We start from the raw sequence: 10887 nt of genomic DNA, 5'->3' as shown, positions 1-10887 counted from the left end.
GATGGAGCGCCCGTGCCGTGGGGTGCAATGCCGGGCTGCCCCGGGGACCCCGCCGCCCTCCCACCGCACGCAGGCGACGGCGCGCAGCGGGGCCACGAACAAAATCCCTGGAGAGAGGAGGTGTAAAGGCAACGGCAGCCAGCGGCGCTTCCCCCCGCGCCGGCCACCTCCCCTGGCGAGCGCGGTGAAGCCCCAAGGTGCCTCCCTGGCCCCCACAGCCCAGCTCGGCTCCTCCGGGTTTTTTTTTGTCCCAATATGGCCGTGACAATGGCGACTCCTCTCCCAGCCTCGCCAGACAAAAATGGAAGTGTGTGTGCGCTGCCGGCTCTGCCCCGGTGCTGGCATCCCCAGCTGGGAGCCACCGCATTCCTGCGGGACGCGGCAGCCATCCCGCTCACACCCGGCGGAGCACGTTCTGTCTCCCGGCACGCACGGTCGCCGAGCCCTCGCTGGCTCCCTGCCGGAGCCAGCCACGCCGCCGGGCACGCGGGGCCCTGCGCGTGCGGCTTCTCCCGGCCTTTGCCACCGTGGGGCTGCCGGCACCGGTGTTTGGGGGGCTCATCCCACCCTTCACCGAGGGTCCCTGGGGAAGACGCCGGGGGTGCTCCCGCCGGCAGCACGGCCAAGGGCGACTGCGGAGGGCACGGGGCAGCACCGTAAAACACACACAGTGGCCATGAAAACGCAAAGCTGGGCGCCAGGCTGTTTGCGGGCACTGAATTGGGGCAGATTTCTCCTAAACTGGGGTTTCATCCTGCTTCCTTGGGGCAGAGCGCGGGAGAAGGGGGAGGACAACGGCCAAAAGCTGGTGAAACCCAGGTGGCTGCGGACACGGGGGTGCGAGAGCGCAGGTCGCATCCTCTGCCCGGCGTCGCCGGCTGCGCAGGCAGGCAGCCGCTGCGGTGGCAGGGCGCGGGGCGCTCATCTGTTCATCTGCCGGTGAGTCACTTGGCAGAGGAGGAAACCGCCGACGGCACCGGGGACGTGGAGGTGGCTGCTGCACCCGTGCCTCGTGCTCAAGGTGCCCCGATGACCGCGGGGCGCAGCCGGCCCCTTTCCCATGGCCCTGCCGCACGCTCGGCACCGCAGCTTCCCCGTCCGCAGGGTGAGACCAGCCAGCTGCGGTGCTGGCAGTGCCCGGCACGGTGCAGGCTCGCCGGCTGCCCCCTGAGCTCTGCCGCTGCCTGGCTCTCCCCACGTGCGGCCTCCCCGGCGCTAATCCCCGGATTAGCTGCCTGCCCTGCCTGCTTTGTGGGGGCCGGCACGCCGGCATTGCCCAAATTCCCCGGCCCCTGTGCTCAGCTGGCGGCCACGGCCCAGAAATGCCCCACGCGCCGGCGGCGAGCCCAGCCCAGGCACGACGCCCCGGGGACGGTGCGGTGGCAGGGAGGGGGACACGGCGTGCTGCTGCCAGCGTGGCGCTGCCGTGGGGACCCGGGGTGCCGCGTGTCCCCGCCGGCCTGGGCGCAAGGAGCGGGATGGCGGCGACAGGGGTTTGCCAAGGCTGCGGTGGCTCAGGTCCAGCCTGAGGGAGCCAGGGTGCAGGCAGGGAGCCGAGGTGCAGGCAGGGAGCCGGGGTGCAGGCAGGGAGCCGGGGTGCGTCACCGCGTGGGGCAGAGCCCTTGGCCGTGTGACTTCGTGGCGCTGCGGCGGTGCCGATGCCAGGCCGAGCCCTGGCAGGGCGGGCAGCTCTCCGGCGGGACAATTAGCGGATTAGCTCATTACCTGCGCCTTGGCTGGGCCCCAGAGCCCAGCGGCTGCCGGGGCGCTGCGTGCCCCCCCGAGGCGTGGGGCAGGCGTGGGGCAGAGGGGTGCCAGGGCCACCCATGGCCCCGGGGAGGGGGCCTGCCTGCTGCCTGCCCTGCCTGCCCTGCCTGCCCTGCCTGCCCCACAGGCAGCGTCCCCTCTGCTGCCCCGCTGCCTCCTGCCCCGCGGGGACCCCTCCTGCCGCGCCCCACGGGGGGACCCTGTCCCGGGGGGGCCCCACCCCGCCTGAGCCCCACGGGGGACCCAACCCCACGGGAGCCGCCCCGGGGCCCGTCCCCGCACGGCGGCCCCAGCCGTGCCCGTCCCCCCCCCCCCCCCGCCGCTCCCGGTGCGGGCGGGTTCCCGCGCGGGTGCCCGCGGCTCGGGGCGGCGCGTGACCGGTTGCCGCCGCCGCCGCCGCCGCCCGCTCCGCCGCAGAGCCCGGCCCGCCCGCACCGGCACCGGCACCGGCACCGGCACCGGCACCGGCACCGGCACCGGCAGGTCAGCGCGGGGGGGCTGCCGGCACCGGCACCGGCACCGGGGGCCTCCCGGGCTGCGGCGGGCGGCGGGAGGGGGCTTGGCCTTACCGCGGCCCGGGCACCGAGCACCGAGCACCGAGCAAGCGCTCCAGGCGGGTTCCGCGGGATGCGGCGGCCGCACCGGCCCCGCTCTGATCCCGCACCGGCCGCGGCCCGGCCCCCGCAGCGCAGCCCCGCCGGTTCCTGCACCGCGGAGCCGCCTCAACCGGGCGCTCCCGGCCCCGTTCCCGGCCCCGTTCCCGGCCCGCTGGGGCTGAGCCGCGTGTGCGGCGGCGGCGGCGGCGGGGAGCACCGGGCCGGGCATCCCCGGCGGGATGCAGCCGGGGACGTGCCAAGGTGAACGGTGCGCACCGGAGCGGGGCCGCCGGCAGCGGGGACACCGGGAGGGGCAGCGGGGAGGGGGGCAGCGGGGAGGGGGGCACCGGGGAGGGGGGGCACCGGGGAGGGGGACACCGGGGATGCTGGGGGTAGGGACCACTAAGAACCAAGGACCACCAGCACCGGGGACACCGGGATGGGGACTGCCGGCACCGGGGACACTGGGAAGGGAAAGACTGGGAATGGGGCCACTGGCAGCAGGGAGAGCGGGGATGGGGACCGCCGGGAACGGGGCCCGGGGCCAGCCCAGGCAGGGACAGCAGCCCCAGGGCCGGTGGCGTGAGCCCCCCCGGGCAGCCACCGCAGGTCCCGGCTCACCAAGCCCCTCATCCCTGCAGGGCCCTCACCATGGCTGCAGCACGGCTCGTCACCTGGGGGCTGCTCCTGGCTGCCGGGGTCCCCGCTGGGGCCCGGGGGACGCCGGCGGCAGGGCTGTCCCCATGGGGGACCCCGCAGCGGGGCAGGGTCCCCCTGCACGGCCCTGCCTGGGGACAGCAGCGGCCAGGCCCGTCCCCTGCCTGGGAGGCGTCGGGGGAGCCGAGCGGTGCCGGGGCCCCCAGGAGCGAGCACTGGGGGGGCAGCAGCCCGAGGCACTGGTCCCCACTGCCGCAGGCCAGGGATGCCACCAGGGCACCCATGGGGATGGAAACCACCATGGCAGGCACTGGGACCGGAGCCTGGCGGGACAGCGGCGCAGCCCCAGCTGTGGCGGAGGAGCCCCTCATCACCTGGCGAGGACGCGAAGCCGAAGGCCAGGACAGCCCCCACGGGGGGACCTGGCTGCCCCATGGCTCCACACTGGGGACACCGGCCCCCGAGGCACCCATGGACACGGGGCCGGGCTCCCCGGGGCCGCCCTGGGCAGGGCAGGGCCCATCCCCAGCCAGGCAGAGTGCCACCGGGCCAGCCAGCACTCCTGGCCCTCGTCCGACCGTGTCCACCATCACCCTGACCCCTGTGCCAGCAGCGGCGACAGGGATGGGGACAGCAGACGCCCACGCAGGGGGAGAGCCAGCGGCAGGGGGACCCATGGCAGCCCTGGGCCTCCCTCGGGGCACACAGGTCCCTCTGGCCAGCAGCCAGCCAGTCCCGCTGGGCACTGTCCCCGTCCCCCGCTCCACGGGCACGGGGCCAGCCCGGGGTCCCCACACCAGCCCCGGCTCCACGCAGACGGTGGGCAGACGGGGGGACCTAGGGGAGCCCCCCAGCCCCTCCCCGGCTCTGCCCAGCTCTGCCGCACGGCTGCCCCCCGCAGCCCCGTCCTGGGGGCTGGCCGAGCCCTGGACCCGGGTGCTCCCGGCCCACCAGCGCAGCACCCGGAGAGCCCCGCTCAGCCACGCCACCACCAGCCCCGGGGATGCAGCCCCTCGCACGGACGCCGAGCCGACGGGGCAGCGGGGACCCCAGTCCACCCCAGGAGCTGCCATTGGCACCTCCAGCACGGCTCGCCCCGGCACCCCCAGCACAGGTAGGAGCCGGCACAACGTGGGGGACCCCTTGGTGGGGACCGAGCTCCCATGGGTACCAGCAACCAGCTCTGCCCTGTCTTGCAGGGCTGCTGCCTGAGGAGGACATCGGCTCCCCGCAGCGGGTCCGGGGCGCCGTGGGCGCCGTGAGTGCCCCAAATGCCACCGAGGCTGCCCCACAGCCGACGGCACACCTCGCCACAGGGACGCCCGGGACCACGCGCTCAGGTGATGCAGGGCTGCGGCCGAACCCATCCGGTCGGTTGCCGGTGGGGATGCCGTGGGAGCCCATCCCCGGGGCGTCGGGGCTGGCGGGGGGGACGGCGGCTATCTTAGGCCGCCCAGCCAGGACGCGGTGACACCTTCAATCAGGATTGCGCCTGGCGACAGCCCTAATCTACTCCTAAGATTAGTGCTAAGTGCCTGCCGGGTGGGATCTTCCCGGGGGGTGGGTCAGGGACGTGCCCGGGTCCATGCCACCCCCCCGCACCACAGATCCTGCCGGAGACCCCCCGGCAAGTGCCGGTGGGCACAGCCCTGGCTGACACAGGGTGCCCCACAGTGCCGGGATGCCATGGCTGGTGCATCCCAGCCGCGGGGTGCAGGTGGGGACCGCATGCCACCGAGCCGCGTGTGCGGGGTCCCCCCCGCTCCCCACTGACCGTCCCCCTCCTTCCCGCCCGCAGATGCCCCGGGGATGCAGCCCCCCACCCACGGCACCGCAGCCCCCTCGGCCACGTGGCGGCAGGCAGGGGTGACACCGCAGCCAGGCCCCCGGCATCCATCCATGCCGCAGCCCAGCCACCCTCCGCCAGCACCGGGAGCCAACGGGACGGGGCTGCGCTGGGCCGAGCTGCGGCGCCGGCTGGGCTTCGCCTGGGAGGCCCACGTCTACGGGGTGGCCGCCATCTTCCTCCTGCTGGCGCTGGGCTGCCTGGCCGGGCTGGCGGGGGCAGCCGCCCTGCGTCCTCCCCACCTGCCCCATGTTTTAGGGGCCCACGGGCTGCTGCTGGCCGCCTGCCTGCTGCGGGCCACCTTCCTGCTGGTGGACCCCTATGGGGCACGGGGCCGCCTGCCCCCCCGGGCACTGCTGCTGCTCAGCACGGCCCCCTTCCCGCTGCTGCTCGGCGCCTTCGCCCTCCTGCTCCAGCGGCTCCAGCGCCTGGCACAGCTCCGGCTGCTGCCGGCCCGGCTGCGGGGGCTGCCGGCGCTGGGGGCTGCCACCGCCCTGCAGAGCGCGGTGCTGGGGGCCGCCGACCTGCTCCCGCCCCGACTGGGCCCCGCCGCCGGGCTGGGGCTGCAGGCGTTGGGCTGCGGGGTCGGGGCTCTGCTGCTGCTGGGGGGGCTCTGGGGGTGCTGCAGGGTGCTGCGGGCACCCCGGGAGGGACCGGGGGGCGGCGGGGGGCCGGGGCCGCGGCGGGGGGCCCGGGTGCTGCTGGTGGCGGCGGCGGCGGGGCTGCCGGTTTGCGGGCTGCAGCTCTACGGTGCCCTGTGGCTGCGGGGGGTCCTGGGCCCCCCCGGGCGCTTCTCCCGGCCTGGCTGGGCGGCACAGCTCTGGCTGCGGGTCGGCGAACTGGGCACAGTGCTGGCGCTGCTGGCAGCCGCCGCCGAGCCGCTGTGCTGCCAGTGCCGCCGCCGGAGCCCCGCCGGCCACTCCTGCTGGGCCAAGGCATTGCGGTACTTCTGTGCCGGCCGCAAAGCCGAGGCACCTGAGTACCCCAACAACTGCTATGACTGGGCCGGCGGCGGCACCGGGCCAGAGCGGGCACCCACCAGCGACATCTCCAAGAGCCTCATCCGCAACCCGGCGGAGCAGCTGCCCCTGCGGGCACTCAAGGACAGCAACGAGGCCTGGGCGGCTGCCGCTGGCACCGCCGGGACGCCGGGTCTTAGCCCCAAGTGCCCCAACGTGATGGCCGCCCGCTCCTGCGCTGCCTTTGAGCAGGGCTCGTCGCCCTCGCTGGGGGAGCTGGCCTTCCGCCCGCCGTCCCCCATCGACCTGCGCCGCAGCATCGACCAGGCGCTCTGCCGCCGGCACCTCCTGCGCGACAGCCTCTTTAGCCGCCCCCGCCGCGGCTCCGGCGCCTCGCTGCATGGCTCCCCGCTCCCCGCCGAGACCCCCAGCTTGGGGCGCATGGTACGGTGCAGCTCGCTGACGGAGCTGCCCGGCCCCCGGCAGCTCCCTGGCACCGTCACCATCACCGTCACCGCCTCGGCCAGCTCGCTGGAGAGCAGCTCGCTGAAGATCAGCTGGAACCCCTGGCGCCATGGGCTCTCCTCGCCAGACAGCCTGCCCCTGGACGAGGCACCCAGCCGAGCCCCCCTCCTGGTACCCGCCCTGCCCCCCGGCTGGGACCGCGAGGGCCCCCACGGCTTCCCGGCCCTCGGCAAGGCGGCGGACACCCGCAGCCTCTCCAGTGACACCATCGAGCTCTGAGCCGGGGAGATGTGGGGACAAGCAGAGACTGAGGGGCGCAGGGACAGGCCCAGGGGGCTGAGCCTGGCGTGAGGGTCCAGGGGCCCGATCCTGCGCCCCTGCCGGGCCAGGCAGGAGGAGGGAGCTGGGCTGGGCCAGCTCCGTTTGTGCCAAACCGGAGAAATAAAGTTTTATGTCAGGAGGAGGCGGCCCCATTGGCGTGCGGAGGCAGTGGTGGAGAGCGGCCACCCCCAGCCCCCCGCCCCGAACAGCCGGGCTGGGTGTGCAGAGCTTTATTTCCTGAGATATGGACACACAGACAGATGAGCACACCCCAACGGACAAACCACGGACAAATGCAACGGCCACGCTCATGCATCCGGCAGGGTCCCCATCCTCCGCTGGCGCGGCACCCCACAAGGGGCTCCCCCAACCCCCTGCTCTGCGGGAGCCCCCCCAGCCTGGGGAGGGGGGGCAGCTCTCCCAGCCCCACGGCTCGGGGCAGAGGGGGGGACCCAGCCCCCCGCTGCCCCACGGGAAACAGTCACACGATGGGGACGCAACGTCCATGGGGCCGGCAGCCCCCAGCCCGGGGGACGCTCGCTGGGCAGGCAGCAGGGCCGAGCTCTGCCAGCATCACCGCCCCGGCACCCAGCGGTGCCAGAGCACCCCCCGACCTGGCCCCGCACGCTCCCATGGTGCTGGGCCTCTCCTCCAGAGCACGAGGGGCTGGGGCAGCATGCTGTGCCCCCCCGCCACAGTGCCGCGCTGCTCGGCATCACCGCGCCGGCCGGAGGGGGCTGTGCGGGAGCCCCCAAGGACCAGGCACCCCCAGCTCGTTCTGCAGGGGGGAGGCAAGACCCTACGCTAACGGGGCTGGGGGACGCATGCAGGGCACAGCACCGCGCGCAGGATCCGACCTCGGCAGCCAGCCCTTGCTGGGGGGGGCAGCCCCACACCCCAGGCTGAACCTGCCCCCCCCCCCCCACGCCCGGCAGCCCCAGAGCTATCTGCCCTTCATGAAGCCATCGAGGACGCGGTCGCTGCGGTCGGAGAGCCAGTAGCCGGCCATGGCAGCCACGGCGCCGATGAAGATGGCGGTGAAGACCATGTCACCCTTGGCGGCCAACGTGGCGAGGGCACAGATCATCACACCGAAGAACATCTGCTGCAGCACCACCACCTCGTCCTCTGTCACGTCGTCGAAGAAGCCCTTCTCTGGGGCGTCTGCAAGGAACGGTGCTCGTGGCGGGGCACGGCCAGGCGGGCAGAGCCCCCCATTGCTCCCCGCACCCCGTCCGCCCCCCGCCGCCGTGTCAGGCCGTACCAGGGGGCTTGTCCTCCACGCACTGCCCGTCCTGCCGGACGTAGCCGCGGGCGCAGACGCAGCGGTAGCTGCCCTCGGTGTTCTCACACACCTCCTGTGCCCCCGTGCACACCGGCTCCTCCGCACTGGCGCACTCATCTACGTCTGCGGGGGGGAGGCAGGGCTCGGGCAGGGCTCGGGCAGCGGGGAGGGGGCAGAGCCGCCCCCCAGCCCACAGCAGGCACTCACCCAGGCACTTGGCTCCGTCCCGCCAGTACCCCTTGTTGCATTTCTTGCAGCGAGCCGGCCCGGCGCCCATGCAGCCGATGCAAGCCGTGGAGCAGTCTGCCGTGGGGAGAGGAGCCGGGGTCACCGCCGGAGCCCCCTCCCATCCCAGCCAGCAGCAGCCCAAGCCAGGGGGGACAGCCCCGAGCTGGGGGGAGCTGCCCGAATGGAAACCCCCCGCCTCCACCTGACCTCGGCACTCGTAGGAGCCCTCCGTGTTGACGCAGAACTGGTTGGCTCGGCAGTGTGCCATCTCCGTGCCGCACTCGTCGATGTCTAAGGGACAAGAAGGGACAACCCCACTGAGCCCCAGCTCCCAGGACACAGCCCCCCATGGCCCCGAGCCCTGAGCTGCGCCCACAGGCCCCGAAAGCGCCTGCTGTCCCCCCGGTCCCACCGCGACCCTCACCGATGCAGCGGTGCTCGTGCAGCACCCAGCCCCTCTTGCAGCGAAGGCAGCTGGAGTCCTCCGGCCCCGTGCAGCGCCCACACGCCTGGTAGCACTCTGCGGGCAGGGGAGGGCGGGCGTGGGCGCAGGCAGGGGGGAGCTGCCCGCACCCAGTGCCAGGGCAGCACCGGGGCAGACCCCTGGCCGCGCAGCCCCCCTCCCCGCCGGGCCGGACCCCTACCTACCGGCACATACCAGGTGGCTCTTGTTCCGCAACGCCTCGTAGTAGCCGTCACCACACTCGGCACAGAAGGGGCCACCGTAGCCCGGGCTGCAGACGCACAGGCCGGTGCCGCGGCGGGTGCCGTTGCCGTCGCATCGCCCGTTGCCGCTGCAGGGCTGCCGGGGCCCGCCGGCACAGGCTGCACGGGGAGAGACCAGCCAGCTGGCAGCCAGGGCGGGGGGCAACGTGACGGGGGGCCCCTCCAGCCCCGCCAGCACCCCCGCTCACGCCGCAGCTACTCACGCCGGCAGTCGGGGCCGTAGGTGCCGGGCGGGCAGCAGAGCGCCAGCCTGTCCACGCAGAGCCATTGGAAGAAGTCAGGGTGCTGCTGCCGCCTGGGGAGGGGGGGACACAGTGCTCAGCCCCCCGCCACTCCCCCGTGTCCCCGTGTCCCCGTCCCCGGACTCACTCGTGGAACCACCACTGCTCCACGTGCTCCTCGCTCCGCTCCAGCAGCTGGTGGCAGGCGAAGTCGGAGGGGGCGCAGACGCCCTCCAGCACCTCCAGCAGACGGGTCTCGCTGCGGGGACGGGGGGGGGGGGGGGGAGTTCAGCGTGGGGACGCGTCCCCTGGGAGCGGCTGGGCCCCCCCAGGGCCCCCCCAGCTGGGTGGCACCCACCTGTGCTGGTACTTGGCCAACTTCTCCTCCTCCCAGGCCGTGTTACCCCCGCCGAAACCCTCGTGCTCCGTCCGCTCCAGGCCCTGGGCACGCGGTGGGGTGGGCAGCACAGAGGTGGGACCCCCCCATAACCCCCCTCCCCGGGGGGTCACCCCCGAGGCCGTGCCGCCCTCCTCCCCCCAGGGACCCCCCACCCTCTCCCCTCCAGCCGCTGTGCCCCCCCGCCCTGCCCCCCCCCCCCGCTCCCTAGGGCTGCTGTGGGCAGTGCCCCCCCAATGTCCCCCCAGGCCACCCCCCCCCGGGCTTTGTCACCTCCTTGCCCCCCTGAGCCCCCCAGCTGCATCCCCCCCCCCCAGCACCCCCTTTGCTCACCCTGCACCAGGCCACCCCCCACACACCTGTCACCCGTGGGTCCCCCACGCTGCTGACCCCCCCACCCCCACCCCTGCAGCAGGGAGCTGGGTCACCCCATCACCCCCATGTGTGTGTCCCCATGCCCCGTGTCCCCCCCACGCCATGGCCCCCATCACCCACCGTGTCCCCCCCACCCCACGGCCCCCATCACCCCCATGTCCCCCCCATCACCCCCCGTGTCCCCCCCACGCCACGGCCCCCATCACCCCCGTGTCCCCCCCATCACCCCCCGTGTGCCCCCCACGCCATGGTCCCCATCACCCCCGTGTCCCCCCCCATCACCCCCCGTGTCCCCCCCATCACCCCCGTGTCCCCCCCCATCACCCCCCGTGTCCCCCCCATCACCTCCGTGTCCCCCCCCCACGCCATGGCCCCCATCACCCCTGTGTCCCCCCATCACCCCCGTGTCCCCCCCATCACCCCCCGTGTCCCCCCCACCCCACGGCCCCCATCACCCCCGTGTTCCCCCCCCAAGCCCCGCACCCTGCTGAAGCTGTCGGCGAGGCCGCGGCAGGCTCGGCAGGGCTCGGCACCGTCCCCGTCCGGGTCCGGGTCCGGGTGGGCGGCCAGCAGGACCCCCCCGAGGAGGGCGGCCCCCAGCAGGGCCCCCCCCAGCCCGGCCCCCCCCCGCCGGGCCGGCAGCGGCAGCAGCGCTGCCCCCCGGCCCCGCCGCGGCCCCATCCTCCGCCCCGCCCGGCCCCGCCCGCACCACGTGGGCCGCGCCCGCTGACTCAGCGCCCGCCGCCCCCGCCAATGGCTGCGCGCCCGACGACGGCGACTCCCGGCTGCCAGCCAATCCGCGCCGCCCGCCGGGTCCCGCCTCCCCGCGTCTTAAAGGGGACGCGGCCAAGGGCACCCGGCCCGGGCGTGGAGCGTGGATGGGTCGGGACGGTGACCCCGCTCGGACCGGGAGCGGCTCCCCGGAACGCACCGGCCCCGCTCCCGCCGGGCCCGGGCGAGTCCCTCACCCCCCGACCCGACTGGGCCCGTCCCCGTCACCCCACCCAGTCAAACCAGTCCAGGTCACCTTCCCCCTCCAGCCAA

General features: G+C 74.8%; 2 protein-coding genes across 2 annotated transcripts; one reads left to right on the top strand and one right to left on the bottom strand.

The window, feature by feature from the left end:
* Positions 1-3014: 3014 nt before the first annotated feature.
* On the top strand, positions 3015-6569 carry PRRT3 (proline rich transmembrane protein 3; the record flags this gene model as incomplete). The annotated part of the gene is made up of 3 exons (XM_082321070.1): positions 3015-4134; positions 4220-4360; positions 4819-6569. The coding sequence occupies 3 exons, from the start codon at positions 3015-3017 to the stop codon at positions 6567-6569; spliced, it is 3012 nt and encodes a 1003-aa protein (XP_082177196.1).
* Positions 6570-6839: 270 nt separating this feature from the next.
* On the bottom strand, positions 6840-10524 carry CRELD1 (cysteine rich with EGF like domains 1; the record flags this gene model as incomplete). Its single annotated transcript, XM_082321107.1, has 10 exons — positions 6840-7775; positions 7876-8019; positions 8104-8199; positions 8332-8415; positions 8549-8644; positions 8773-8949; positions 9054-9145; positions 9220-9330; positions 9430-9512; positions 10327-10524. 10 exons carry the CDS (start codon positions 10522-10524, stop codon positions 7555-7557), a joined length of 1302 nt encoding a protein of 433 aa, XP_082177233.1. The 3' UTR covers positions 6840-7554.
* Between the last annotated feature and the right edge of the window lie 363 nt (positions 10525-10887).

The sequence above is a fragment of the Platalea leucorodia genome (assembly GCF_965183815.1).
Source record: "Platalea leucorodia genome assembly, chromosome: 9".
Taxonomy (NCBI): Eukaryota; Metazoa; Chordata; class Aves; order Pelecaniformes; family Threskiornithidae; genus Platalea; species Platalea leucorodia.
This window is presented reverse-complemented; position numbering and strand designations above follow the sequence as displayed.